General features: G+C 37.0%; 1 protein-coding gene across 1 annotated transcript in view; it reads right to left on the bottom strand.

Annotated features, from left to right (window-relative positions):
* Positions 1 to 7,821: 7,821 nt before the first annotated feature.
* CWC27 (CWC27 spliceosome associated cyclophilin) overlaps positions 7,822 to 15,563 on the bottom strand; it is a 196,709-nt gene continuing 188,967 nt past the window's right edge. Inside the window, exon 14 of the mRNA XM_059417954.1 lies at positions 7,822 to 8,460. Within this exon, the coding sequence (XP_059273937.1) occupies positions 8,298 to 8,460 (163 nt within the window). The 3' untranslated portion in view covers positions 7,822 to 8,297. The remainder of the gene's footprint in view (positions 8,461 to 15,563) is intronic.

Here is a 15,563-nt window from a genome sequence, read left to right as displayed (position 1 = left end):
GAAATAGAGGTTGAGGGAACGAGTCTCTTGGGGATCCCCTCTTGCTTTACTACTGTGTTGAGGCTGAAGGCAGCTGTTTTCCCAGGCCTCGGCACTTCTAACCTTAGGGTGATGTGCAGTTTCACTCCCTTGTCTAGCCATCATGACTTCCTGTTCTTTTTCTGTAATGTTTTTCAGATCCTCTCCTTCCTGTTGCTTTCCCAAGCCTGATTCTGGTCCAAGCTCTAATTACCTCACACACACCTGCACTCTCCTAACATCCTCTTTCCTGTCTACAACTTTTCCTCTCACCATTTTTTTTTTTTTTTTAAATTCACAGAGTTGTTAGAATCCTCTTCCTGAAGCATCATTTCCATCACACTCCTCCTCCAGCAGCTCCCAGTTGCATCAAATCTGAGCTCCAGGTCCTCTGCTCCAAAGTCCCCTTCATTGCCTGGGCCATTATCTCCTTTACAGCTGGACTCCACTCCAGCCAAGCAAATGTCCTGACACCATGTCTATACAATGCTATAACATCTGCTTAATCCAGTCAACTCTGTCAAATCTTCAGTTAATCATCTGGATGTTTTGTCTACAAGATGCCAAACATCTGGATTGACTGAAGAAATTCACTACATTGATAGAAATTTTTTTTTAACTGAATCGACCAGATGTTTTGGCATTATGTAGACACATTGCTGTCTCCTGCATTTATCTTAATAGCTTGTCTGCACAGTGTCCTCTCCACCTGAATGAAGCATGACCTGTCTTCTTGATGCCATGTTCTCCCTTCCTTCCAAATTATGGTCAAAATTGCCTCTGCCATAAAGCAATTCTAGATTAATGCCACCAAACTGAAATTTTGGTTCATACCAGCATTTTTACATACATAATTAATTTCAAATGAAATCACTGTTGTATTTTATTTTTGGGAATTGTCGTCCCCCTTTGCCTCACTAGATTATAAACTCTGTAGATCAGTATAACCTATACCATAAAACAATCTGGCTTATGGAATGAGAAGCATGGTATCCTAGTGATCAAGGTCAGAAATTCTGGGAGACACTCTTGTTTTGAATTCTAGCTCCTCTACTGTGTGACCTGGACAAATTATTTAACTTTTCTAAGCTTCAGATCTCTTCCTCATTTGTAAAATGGAAATAATAATAGAGCTTACTCTATAGAGTTGTTTATAAGGATTGAACAAGTTACTATAGATAAAGTGCCTTGAAGAGTGTTTGGCATAAATTATTCATTAAATTTTTCTGTTATCATTATAAGCTTTGTAAGAGCCCAGTTTTCTTGTCGATTCTTTCTTTTGACTGTGTCAACTAGGTAGGAAAGGCAGCAGTTACTGTTCCCATGTGGGAGAAAAGAAAACAGATATTAGGAGATTATATCATTTGCCCATTAAATCAGTTGCAGTTCTGAAATCTTATAGTCTTACTTTCTACACATTACATGTTGGCCCTCAGTTCTTTCTAATCTCGGGCGTTAGATATTACTTTCTATAAATAGCAGGTACTCCTATGATTAAGTGTCTTTTCAAGGTTAGTCATAGGAAACAAACTGAGGGTTACTGGGGGAATAGGGTAACTGGGCGATAGACATTAAGGGGGGCACGTGATGTAAGGAGCACTGGGTATTACATAAAACCGATGAATCACAACTCTACCTCTGAAACAAATAGTACACTATATATTCATTAGTTGAACTTAAATTAAAAAAAAAACTAATGGAGGGACACCTGAGTGGCTCAGTGGGTTAAGCCCCTTCCTTTGGCTCGGGTCATGATCTCAGGGTCCTGGGATCGAACCCCGAATTGGGCTCTCTGCTCAGCAGGAAGCCTGCTTCCCCCCTCTCTCTGCCTGCCTCTCTGCCCACTTGTGATCTCTCTCTCTGTCAAATAAATAAAATCTTAAAAAAACAACAAAAACGAATGGAAAAAAGAGCAGGTACTCAGGGAATGTGGGTAGAAATGTGTTTCCTTAAAGAAATGTGGTTCCCCAAAACTGGTCTGTGGATCAATGTCCATTGAGACAAAGTGCCTTATGTTAAAATGAGAAAAAGACAATGTAGTAAGGTTTTTTTTTTTTAAAGCTAAATTTATTCAACTGTTAGTGCTGTCCCTGAACTGAGGTTAAATCCTTCTTTCATTTTTAGTGTAGAAGTGTTCTAACTCTGTGAAATGGTAGGGGTATTAAATGATAAAATATGGAATAACATTATATTGCATGCTTTTTAAAATGTACTGCTTGATTTATTCATTCAACAAGTATTTATTAAGTGTCTACTATTTGTTAAACATGGTTCTAGGCAGTGGAATAATAGTAAAGTAGACTGACAAAAATTCTTGCCCTCAGGTAAGGCACTCAAGGGTAGGAGATGAGATGATAAATAATAAGTAAGAAACCTCTGTAAGGCTTAGTTTCTTCATCTGTGTAATGATAACAAGGGCCCCTGCTACAGAGGTTGCTTACTAGAGTTAGATACATGAATAAAGCAAAGTGCTTAGGTGTTTATTGTATTGTTGAATATAATGGGAGATGGAAATTTAGAAAGATTGAACACATGGGGAGGAGATGGGTTGCATTTTAAAGTAGAATGATAACTGTAGGTTTCATTGAAAAAGTGCCGTTTGAATGAACTTGATGGAGCCGAGGGAGTTAGCCATTTGGACATTTTTTAAAAAAAAATTAATGATTTTTATTAACATATAATGTGTTATTTGCCCCAAGGGTACAGGTCTGTGAGTCGTCAGGCTTACACACTTCACAGCACTCACCATATTCATTTGGACATCTTGAGGAGAGTGTTTCGGATGGAGGGCTCATTCAGTACGAAGCGCTGAGGAGAATCACACCTGGCTCATTTGAGGAAGTGCAGGAAGGTTAGTGTGGCTGGCACAAAGTGAACCACGGGGAGGATAATGAGAGAGATCAGAGGTTATGGGAGAGGGCTGGCAGTTATCTAGAGTCTGGTAGCTACTGTGAGTATGTGGGCTTTTACTCTGAATTAAATGGGGGAACCGTTGAGGGATTCTGAACACTGAAATATAACCATTATCACAAAACAAACTGAGGATTGCTGGGTTGGGGAGGGATATGTTGGTTGGGTGATGGACACTGGGGAGGGTACGTTCTATGGTGAGTGCTGTGAATTGTGTAAGACTGATGAATCACAGACCTGTACTCCGGGGGAAAATAATACACTATATGTTCATTTAAAAAAAAAAAAAAGAGGAAACTCACAAATTTTAAGTGTACTCATAACTGTTGAAAACTAACCATAAAATATGTTCTACTTTAGTCATTTATTTTCTATACATGATACCCTTCAATTAAAAATTTGAATATTAAACCTCCAACTAGATTAAATGCAGAAAAAAATGGGAAACTCACTTAAGAGTTTCCTGCTCTCGAAACTATTTTAAATAATAAAAAGTATCAGAACTTTAGCAACAATTATCTATTTTTGGCATCATGAAGATGAGAGGCTATAATTTCCTAAAAGACCAAGAATACCTTCTTTGTGACTGGTGCTGAGGAGAAAGCCTCTAGAAGTTGTTTTTGCTGAATAAGTAACATGAATTAATACCATGATCTAACCTTAAAGGAATAATTTCCAGCGGATGTGGAGAGAGATCAGACTCCTGTCTGCATTTTAATTAGAAGCCAGTCTTTTCTCTTCAGGTAGGATTCTCTGTTCCCAGCTCAAAATACCTTTAAAAAAATTAAATGATGAATTGGTATGTTATCATTTACAAAAAATAAGTCAAAGAACTATAATTATATTTCCTTACTTCCTCCCCCCTACTTTTTTTCTGTGAGATGTGGTTGCTTCTTGAGTTGGACATATGACTGAGGCAAAAATGACAGGCAGAGGGAAAAATAAACGTGAGCCAAGTGGCTTTGGAATATGTTGTTGAAAGAGAATCTAAAGATACAAACTGGTCATAAAAACATAGAATGCGGATGTTACTAGAACTTAGAACTTGACCAAATTACGTGAAGTAATCACATAAAATAGAAATACACATGAAGATTGTGTTCTTGGAAAAAGTTTAAAAGCTTTTGTGAATTCTTTGGTGTCTGTGCAAGAGTTACTATATAAGCTTTTAGCTCACTGTGAAACAGAATGGGAAAAATAACCAGTTGTATATTGGGGCTTCCTTTGGTGGCTTGAAGTCAGCTGTGGTATTTACACCATGGAAATCTGCAAATGCTACAAATCAGGGCTTTTTGTTTCTTTCCATTTTACCAGTACACCACTGAAAATAACTCTGCACAGGGATTAATGAAATTCTTAGCACCCGTGACAAAGATATCCTGTAGGGCTTTGGTGAAGGGGATTTGGGGGAATAAATGAATATTCTTTCTATAAGCAGGGGACTTCTAATATCCATCTCCATTAGATTTGGTGTTCTTGGAATTAAAATTCCATCAAATTCTTCTTGGAAAGGATTTCTTTAAAATATGGCTTCTGTTTCACTTCTTTTCATAAAAAGGTAAATCAAGAAGATAAAATTTATGTGTGGCAGGAAAACTTCCTGCTTTCTAGTAAGCAGAAGTGGTAGCACCTGATAAACTGTATAAAGTCACTGGAACAGAGTCAAAGCCATAGAGGAGCCAGACCACCCCCTCTTTTTTTTTGTGAATGACAGTGTTAAAGAATGTAACCCCTCTCAACTTCTTTACACCCCGTACATACAAATTGCTTATGCTGATACAACTCTCAATGGTAACTCACTTGACACCTCTATTTTTTTTTTTTCCTTGTTATCACCAAGATTAAACAGCATGTTTGGGCAATATTCTACATTCATCTAACCTTTTCCATACAGGCCACACTGATACAACAGAACAGGTTTATGTACCTCACACGTCAGATCCTATCAAGAAACTTGGTAGTTTGATAAGGACACCGTAGCTTATTGAACTTGTTCTAAAAACAACAGCAGCAAACCACTCACCTCACACATTTTACTGACCTTGTTCTATGCTGTCCCCATTTTTAAATGCAGCAGATATATTACTGTGTGGCTTCAGAGTTTAAAGAAAGCTCAGGCATGTAACAATATGTGTTTTATATTATACCATTAAAAATTCTAGAGATCTGCATTTACTTCAATTACCTACTGAGAAAGGAGAGATCTAGTAAGTTTTAACTTCCACCTTGCCAAAAGCTTTAACCAAAGTGAAAAAATGGCTAGTCAGAAAATGAGAAGAAAATTGCCAGGAGTTGCTTTTCTTTTCTTTTTAATTGTTATTTATTTTTATTAACATATATTATTTGCCCCAGGGGTACAGGTTTGTGAATCATCAGGCTTACACACTTCACAGGACTCACTATATCACATACCCTCCCCAATGTCCATACCTCAACCACCTTCTCTACACCACCCCCTACCCCCAGCAATCCTCAATTTGTTTTGTGAGATTAAAAGTCTCTTATGGTTTGTCTTCCTCCCAATCCCATGTTTTTTTTTTTTTTTCAAGTTTTTATTTATTTATTTGACAGACAGAGATCACAAATAGGCAGAGAGGCAGGCAGAAAGAGAGAGGGAAGCAGGTTCCCTGATGAGCAGGGAGCCTGATGGGGGGCTCGATCCCAGGACCCCAAGATCATGACCTGAACTGAAGGCAGAGGCTTAACCCACTGAACCACCCAGGTGCCCCCCATCCCATCTTGCTTCATTTTTTCCTTCCCTACCCCCACAGCCCCCCACTTTTCTCTTTGGTCTCCAGAAGGTCCGGGATTGTGATAGACAACCAACAAGAAATGCTGATAGACTTCACTGTTTCAGGGTGACATCCCTAAGGCAAGACACAGAAAAGGAAAGTAAATACAAATAAATTTAAAATTAGAATGAATTATAAAGCCTAATTTTCTTGTGTTTTTTATTTTTTGTCTTTGAATTGATTTTTTTTTGGGGGGGGGACCCAAACATTCCTCTGCTATGCCAAAGATTTTATTATAAACACATTTAATACCATATTTAATAGATTATTTAACTATATTCTCAAGCTTTAAAAAACTGTTATTGCTTTGATGCAGTTAATTTCTAAGTGAATTTTATTATTACGGTGAAATTTTCAGGTGGGATTCTAATCTCTGTAGAATTTCAGATTTTTCTGCTCCTGATGGTTCAAGCAGGATAAGGAGCATTCAACCAACTTGAGAGTTTAATTTTGCCACTCAGTTATATTTTTACACCTACAAATACTATTCTTTTGGCTTGTGCTCTGGAGGCCTTTGGTCCCATCTGTTCTTAAAGATGGACACATTCAAGTAGAAACAGAAAGAAACCTATAGGATTATACTGTATAAAGAAATCCAGTGCTAATGTATTTCTGAATAACTAACAGAAACTTTGTGAATTTGGAAAACATAATTTTGCATTGTGAATATCTGTAAAACAGCTGATATTGTGGTGAGGGGAGACTGGGCACACTTCTGAACACTGGCTTGTATCTTCGTGGGTTTGTGTTTAATCACCCTGCTTTGGAGGGTGTTGATGTTTTCTTCGAATACCACTATCATCTCCCTCTCCTCTTTGAAACTTTCTCCTATTTCTGAAGCAAAAAAGAAAGTGTTCTTTTTACTACTGGGAGTCCTTCTCTCTTCTCACCTCAGGTTCTAGATATGATCATAAAGGAAAAAATAGGAAATATCTCAGGCATACTAGAATATAGAGAGAATATAATGAAGTTTGAGTACCTAACATCTCCCTTAAGAAATGAAACATTACAAACACAAATGAAGCCCCTATATGTTACTTTTGCCTCTTCATAGGTAATCACTATTCTCATTCATGTTTTTATACTTTTGCTAATTGTGTACATCATTAAACAAAATAGAATGCTGTGTTGCATGTTTTAAATTTTTATATAGATGGTTCCCTTTCTTCACATTATTTTTAAGATAAGCTCATACATATAACTCTTGCTTATTGATTTTCACTACATAGTATTCCATAGTATGGATATACAACAACTTAGTTATCCATTCTTTTGTTGATGCTTCAATATATACTTAGTACAGGTCTCCTTGAGCAATGTGTGAGAATTTCTTTAGGAGACAGACCTGGGATTAGAATTTTTGGATAAATGGATATTCATATCTTTAATTTCACTAGATATTGCCATGCTCCAAAGATTGAATCATCTGCAGCGAAGCCAGGAATCTGTGTAAAAAAAATCCTCTCGGTTCGAAGTTTCAGATTCAATAATCTGGAGGTAGGGTGGTGGTGGTGGGGAGTATGGCAACATATTGCATTTCTAACATGTCTCCAAGTGATACTATTGCCACTGCAGTGTAATACTGGGGACTACAGTTTGGGAACAAGTGCTCTAGAGAAAGTCTGTCGGATTACATTTGGGAAAAAAGAGAGTCAATGAGACACTATCTGAAAAAAACGTGGCTGGTGAGGTTTTATTAGGTAACTGAAAGTCAGCCTGTGGTATAATTTGAGGATTCGGATTCTAGAAAAACTGGGTAAAAAAAAGATAATATATAGTAAATAACCGGTATGATTGGTTTTCAACAAGGCTAAATTCTTTATGAGTTAGTTCTCTTGCTAGAATGGGAACTCTGCATGTTCTCCTGCTGTTGCTATGCCGAGAAGGGCAGGGGAGTAGACTGGTAGCCCTGTATTAGCCAGTGTGTGCAGTAAAGTTTGGCTGATATAACTCAGTGTATTAATGTCTTGATTATACTTATAAAACCCAGGTGCTGGCTTAGATGAAGGTGAGAATATTCCCTTGGGGAATCCTCAAGCATTATGGCATGGGGCTACTGAGTCTTACTGATGTGGCTATTTTTAGATACTTAGATCCAGAACAACAACAAAAATCAATCTTTATATTATGTATTTTTTTTTTTATTACATTCCAAGTTCAGTAATGTGATAACAGAATGCCAGGGAGGTTTCCCTTAAATACTCTTTCTTGCAAGAACTTCTTATTAAAAAAATATTGAAAACAAAGGCTTTACATATTTAGGATAAAGAGATAACACACAGGCTGCCACAGTCTACAAATAGTTAACATGTAAACTGGCAGTAAAGTTATTTTATTTCAGATTTAGCAATATAAAAGTTCAAATGGGGGAAAAGCATGTATCGGTAAACAAAAACATTTGCTTATATCATTCCACGATTTACATAACAAGATAACTGTTCTTCAAAACCAGACAACAGGTTTGAAAATACTTCTCTTCACACCCTTATAAGTGATGCTGTTGGGAACAATGGCTGTTATGAGGCCATTTATTACAGGAACATTTCTAGCTAGTTCTAGTTAAACATTACTGTTGTTTTATCTTCTTTCTTTTTTTTCTCTCATCAACTTTTTGCTTTCTTCTCGTCTTCTCTTATTCACTGGATTCCGAGGATCATAGATTTCGAATGTATCTGAATCTTGCATGCTTGCATCTTTCACTTTTCTGGTTTTATCCTCAAACTGAAGTACATGTGACATCCTGAAGAGGGAGAGAGATGGTTCAGTGATTTTGGCAGGAGAACAGAAAGTAGAAATTTTATACTATACTGTCCCTGGCATAATGAACCATAAGGGCACAGAACACCAACATGGGTTTATTGTTTATTGGTGCTTATACCACATGGAAACCACTTAAATTTGAAAAACATGTCTGGAGTTTGTTCTGTTGCTTTGTACTTTTGGTAATGAGTCTCTTTGCATCAGTCTTCACTTGAAGGTCCTTTCCTGATGGGAGGTTAAGGAATTCTCCCCAGAAGTGTTCCTTCAACTAAACTCAGAGAGCATTTTGCCAACTTCCTTTAAAGAGCACAGTCACTTAGCCAGGGTTGAGGGGCAGAACTCCAGACAACAAACCAGCCCTATCTGATCCTTTTGTTTTCAGCAGTTAAAGGGGTCAAGAGTCAGGAATGTGTTAAGAAAATTCTTGTTCAGATGGTATTAAGACTGCCTTTTCTGGGGCGTTGCAGGGTAAAAAAAAAAAAATGATTTTTTTTTTCGTGCAAAAGGAAACTAAGCTTTGGCATAACTCCATGGACTAATTTCTTCCTCTTACTGTTGATTACAACAAATTTAACCATCCTGCTTTCCCACTTTATCAAATGCTTACTGGTCTTAAGGTATCAACATGTGCTTGAATCATAAGTGGTCATAAGCTGGCTATCCTTAGCAGCAGGGAAATATGTAAGTGATTAGCGCTGCCGCCATTAGGAGGTGTCAGAAATAAATGGAGAAGTCAAAGACCAGATTTCAGGGCAGTTGAATGAATCTGGAAAGAGAAAAGTTCAGTTTTGATAATATAAACAAAACTACTAAGGCTTTTCCCACTTGTTAGTTAAGCAATTTTAAAGTGGGCATACCCAACACTTTTATCACAGCTGATAGAGCTAAATTGCCTATCGGATTAACACTCCCCATACACCCGTTGTAACTTTCACATGAAACCCAAATATTACATTAATTTCTTTCCCCTGAACAAGCAGAGATTTGGGCAGTAGGTACCAACACAAATCCTCCCACCCCTTTTCCCTGCAGTAGCACAAATGCTGAGTGAAATTTACTTATGTGATAAACTCTCATGGATATATTTACATTTTGAAGAAAAGATTTTGCAGAGAAATAAAATTTTACAATATTAGTGGTACTTAGCATTCACTAGCTACTGTTCTTGAGGGCTGACAAGTTGAGTCTTAACTACCATTCCCACCCCTTCCATCCCAGAAGAGCTTACTGGAATGCAATTAGTACAAGTGATATTATTATACAGATGACCTAGAATTTACTTTAAGTTACCAAATGAGGTAAGTCACATGCACATTTTAATACTTTATTATTAATAATTTGTTATTTGCATCAGATTTCATAACTTATTTCAATACATGAAAATGCCCTATCACCTGTCAGAACTGCTGACTTCTTATATTTCTCTTGCTTTAGTAAACACCCTTTTTTACAAAAGGCGTCAGATGAGATCTTGCCATTTACAACATGGCACCCTCTAGGTGGACCTAGAGGGTATTACGTTTACTGAAATAAGTCAACGACAAATACCATATTATTTCACTTAGATGTACAATCTAAAAAGCCAAACAAATCAATTAACAAACAAACAGAATCAGACCTATAAATACAGACAGCAATCTTTGGGAACAGAGGGGAGAGGGGTGGGAAGATGGGCCAAATGGGTAAAGAGGTGTGGGATGTACAGGCTTCCCATTATGGAATGAATAAGTCATGGAAATAAAAGGCCCAGCATAAGGAATATAGTCAACGACATTGTAATAGTGTTGCATGGTGACATGGTACCTACACTTATGGTAAGCATGGTATAAGGTGTACATAATTGAATCACTATGTTGTACACCTAAATCTAATATAACACTGTATGGCAACTATATAAAAAAGGAAAAAAAAGAAATAACAACAAAAAAGAAAATCAGAAAATATAGTGACTTCTTTACCATAGCAAGTACAGTGGAAAAACCATGCTGATAGATAATTTCAGAAATGGTGATAATGTGGCCCATGCTTCCTTAGTTTCCATTTTAAATTGTTTCTATCTTCTTTTAAGATGCACAGATAGATTTAATGGAAGAAATAGAAAAAAGAGCTCTGAATTAAGTTTACAGTAACAGAATAAATAGCATCAATTTTATCATGGATAATCACACAATTTAGTAGGACAAATCTGTAGATTCTCTGTGGGAGGAAGAAGATAGGGTATTCATAGGTTTTGATTACAACTTTTCAATTGGAGATATTAATAAAATCCTGGAAACTACAAGTATGAAAGAAAAAGGAAATGCATCATAGGATCATTGGTTATTTAAATGGATTCCTCAAGTCTGATTTTCTTATGCTTTCAGTTACCTACAGTGTTTACGTATTAGCTTCTGAGAATAAAAAAACTCCCAATTCCTAGAAAAAGGCTGATTGTTCTACATTCATGGTTAACAAAGAACAACTAGAACCACTTTGAAACATAATTGAACTGGATTTAATCAATTAATGATGATCTGCCTAGACCTAAATGTCAGTGACAACTCAGTTCAGTAAATACACCTTTGAAAACCAACTAGTCAGTGAGAGCCTTATGCTTTTGATAGTTGGCTAATCAGTCAGTGGTGGACTTTACTAATCATATTTCTGAAACCAACCAATCACCGACAGTCTCTTGTTGGTATTGGGCTTCTGAGGCTGTCAATCCCTAAATAATCTCTGACCCCAAAACTCTATGTTAAAGATTTCCAACCCACTTTGCCCAGGGACTGGACCTAAAAGCATAGCTCTTCCTTACTTAAGTAATAAATTAAACTTTTTGTTTCAGGTAATAAGAGGTGGTATTTTTCTTTGACACATCTTACGATCAGTTCTGCATTTCCCACAGAGTATATTTTTTAGGAATTTTAAGTGTATTTGCACTTCTGAGGAACAAGTTTAGAAGGGTGGCAGGATGTCCTTTTGAAGGTTTTTTACCACACATTGTGGGGAGTACAGGCCCTACACTGCATTTCAGTAAGTGTTTAGCAAATGATCCTTGTGCAGATACCTAAGCTGAAACCAGGAAGTAGCTCAAAACATACCCTTTCAAACAATTTTATTCAATTTTCCTGTATTGATAGTGAAAAACAAAACCACTGTCCTTAACTTATTAATATCTTTCTATATAAACATTTTCTATTTCAAAAATTATTGCTCTCTCTGTCCAAAAATACAGATGGATTTTTTGGTAATACCCATTTCTATTAGGACTGCCCACATTTCAAAAATGACTTTACCAGCACTTGTCAATTAAAACCTTATCGGCACCTTCCTCCTTTCTATCGCATGAGAGTATCTTGCAACCGTTGGATTTAGTTGGCTCTGGTATAAGAATTGAACTCTAAACATGTGAATAACAGCACAAAGTCCACAAAGAGAAACAGATTTTCCTACAAATTTGAAAAAAAACAGAAAGCCGTAAATTAAAGTAGCTGTCTTTTTCAACTGTTTGTTTCATACACCACTGCACTAAACAAGTCCAACATTTTGATTAATAACAAACCTAAACCCAGAGGAAAGAAGGGGCTATCAGCTTACAAACTACTTCAGCTTTAATATCATAATACTTAGCATGGCTGGTTACTCAGCAATAATATTTAATCTTTAATAGAAATAAAAGCATAATCAAATGGTTCACCCATTTATCTTTCAACATGCTTTGGTCACTTCATTTTAAAAAGCAGAACAAAACAGTTATTATGATTTTCAGCATAATAAACTCCTGACCTATGTGCCTCCATAAATCACAGACTGCATGAATTGAAAGCATGCCCACATTTTACAGTCTCCTGTGAGAATACACATGCAGACTTATACTACAGACTTAACTCAAGTACATACGGTCTGGTCATTTACAATACTGTATCTCTCGATAACTCAATACTATTCACTCTGTGTCTGGTCATGGAACTGGCCCAACAAGAGCAGTTAATTTTTTGGAATTAATTGCACACTGATCATTTACATATGAACATTTTAGAAGGTTCACTTGAAGGCAAAGACAAAAACTTCAGTTCTCTTTAATAAAAAATTTACATAAGCTCAGATTCTCAAATAAGAGCACAGACTTCAGTGTGTTACAGAAATATGGAGGTTTACATTTTCATAGAGGTTATTTGGTAGAACAGGTTTTTTGCCCCCCCCCCCCGTGGGGTTGTATGAAATTATAAACAAAGTAAACAACTGATTGTTCAAAAAGGACCTGGACCTTGACTAAACTCACTAATCTGACATTCAGTTTTTAAAGTTCTCCCAAATCGTGAAATAGATTAAGAAATGACAGCAATTGATATTAATGGAGAACACAAGAAAGGTACTTATTCTCAAACATACAGTAAGTAGTACAATATAGAATTCCAGAAAAATTTGTTTCTGACTAAAATGCATTAAGCATAAGCACAAGATTACTTATGCTTCTATTGTAAATAGCCATCTTTTTCTCAGGAAATCTATAAACTACTCCTTCCCAAGTCTCACCAATTTAGGAACTTACCACCCCATCCTTAGACTTTGGTCGGTGTTCTAACTGTTCTACATCGGTACTATTTCTCCTTCCAATCCTGCAAAGGTTCTAAAATAATATTAAGTTTTTAAAAAATTAAGTGGCTCCACGCTCAACACAGGGCTGAACTCACAACGTCAAGATTGAGAGTACATGCTCTATTGACTGAGTCAGCCAGGTGCCCCTAAAATAATCTTTCTAATATATTTCTTTGACCAGGAATTACTGACTATTGTATTAGACTGAACTATCTCAGCCAGACCCTTAAAACTCTCTAACAACTACATCTTCCTATCTTACCAACCTTATTTTGTTTCTTTCATCATTTACCCTTTTGTAACTGGCTATCCACTTAATTGTGATCAGACCATCAGTTATTCGAGACGGTTTGAGTCTTGTCCATAATTGTATTCCCAGCGCCGAGAATGGTGATTTGTATTGTAAAGCAAAACCCCCAGATCCTTTGTACTGGCCAGGCCTGTTGGCTGGTACTAGCTGGTCTGCTAAACTAACACTTGGCCTCCTTTTTTGGGCAGGGAACGTCTTTTATTTTTGTGATAAACTTTTAAAATGTCTAATAGGTCTGCACAAAGTCTCATGCTCAGCACAAGCCCACCTTTTCATGACCTCTCATAGCTCAGCACATACTGATTGCTGCTTTTCCACTGTCCTCCTATCACTTAATGGCTGGTTGTACTCATAGACTTCAGTGGAAGCATGCCTTATCTTCCTTTCTACTGACTATGGTTCCTACTGTAAAACTAGATGGTTTTTTTTTTATTTTTAATTTTTTTATTAAGTAAACTCTGTGTGCAACATGGGGCTTGCACTCATGACCCCGAGATCAAGAGTCACATGCCCCACCGACTGAGAATGGCAGGTGCTCCTTGATAGATACTTTTTAAAGCAGTTTTACATAGACTAATCCTAGAGCCCTGCATCAAACACAGGCTGTATGTTAGAATCATTCGGGTAGCTTTAAAAACTATGCCAGGCTTCTACCTCTAGAGATATTAATTTAACTGTGCTGGGATGGGGCCCCAGCATTGGTAATTAAGTTGGTAATTAAAATTTTTTCCTGGTGACTTTAAAATACAGTCAAATTTAAGACTACAGCACTGAAGTTTAAGAATCTTTACATTTTCACATTGATTTATTTCATCAGCCATTTGTTCTGGCCCCTTCAGAGATGAACATCCAGTTCCTAATGATGAACTACTCAGGTACTTGAAGAAGCATAAGTGGCCTCTGAGCTCATTAACTGAATAATCTCAAGTGTATTATCCTTTTCTTATATATCATTTGAAGATAAGGCAAGAAACTGGACTTAATTCTTCACTCAACAAACATCTGAGGACATATTATGTGTGAGAACCTGTGTCAGACACCAGGGACGCAAGCCAAATATGACCCAGGCCCTGCCAATCTTAGCGAACAGTCTGTTAGGGAGATGCACACACAGACACCAGAACAAATGCACATCTGGGATTGCTTGCAAAGCGTGAGGTGACAGTAAGAGCATCTATGGACACAGCTCTCCACAAAAAGCTTTCACATGTTGTTTGCTATAATCTTCACAGTTGTAGTAGTATGGGGGAGGCAGGAAAGATGTTGTCATCACCCCCACTGCACAGGCAATTTGTGAGATTCATGGTCAAGAAACCTGTAGCTGGTAAGTAGTTGGTGAGGTACTCTAATAAATGTCTTCAGAGGTAAGAAATGTTCATCATGTGAAGATGGATTTAACTTTAAGAACAATTCGAAAGTTAATTCAGTGCTAAATAGAGTGAATAAGTTAAAAAAAAAAATCAGATTGGGTAGTGCTTATTTTGGACTAAATTTTTTTTTTAAAAATCCAACTATAAAGAGACAAGAATGATTATTTGTTTAGTTCCCAGACTGGCCTTTAAATCAATTCCAAAAGAGAAGTTTCACAAATGTCTTGAGCAACATAGGAGGCTCTTTGGGAAAAGATACCTCTCTTTTAGAAGAAAACTTGCTAAAAAAAAAAAAAAGTAATTTTCACTGTAAATTTTTATCCCATTATTGTCTTTAGTAGCGCTGTCTAGAATCTCAGTCTCAGTTTCACCTTATACTTCCTCAAATGAGGATGCTAGGTTGGGACACCCCCTTCAGCTGGAGTCCCAAAGCGGGAGAGCCAAGTGCCCGTAGCCTGCCCCTTGGAGGTTGGTTGTTTGGCAGTCTCCTATCAGTCATCTAATTAGTAAGGAGTGCACTGTGGTTGATGATGATATCCAGGTCTTTTCTGTTATAGATGTATCTTTCAAAATGCAAATCTAGCCATGAAAACTCTTCTGTGCTAAATCCTTTGGTGCTCCCCATTGTCTACACAATGAAACCCAAATTTCTTATTTGCACTTTGTAATTTGGTTTTTGATTTCAAGGTCCTGTATCACCTTCTCTGATCCCATTTATACCCCAGACATCCTGAATTACTTGCAGTTTCCTGAACAAGACCTGCACTTTCCTGCCTGCTTCCTGCCTCTCTATGGTGATACATTTCTCTCCCTTGCCTTGGCTGA

This window comes from Mustela nigripes, chromosome 12 (genome assembly GCF_022355385.1).
Source record: "Mustela nigripes isolate SB6536 chromosome 12, MUSNIG.SB6536, whole genome shotgun sequence".
Lineage (NCBI taxonomy): Eukaryota > Metazoa > Chordata > Mammalia > Carnivora > Mustelidae > Mustela > Mustela nigripes.
Note: the sequence above shows the minus strand (reverse complement) of the source record. Positions and strands in the feature narration are given on the sequence as shown.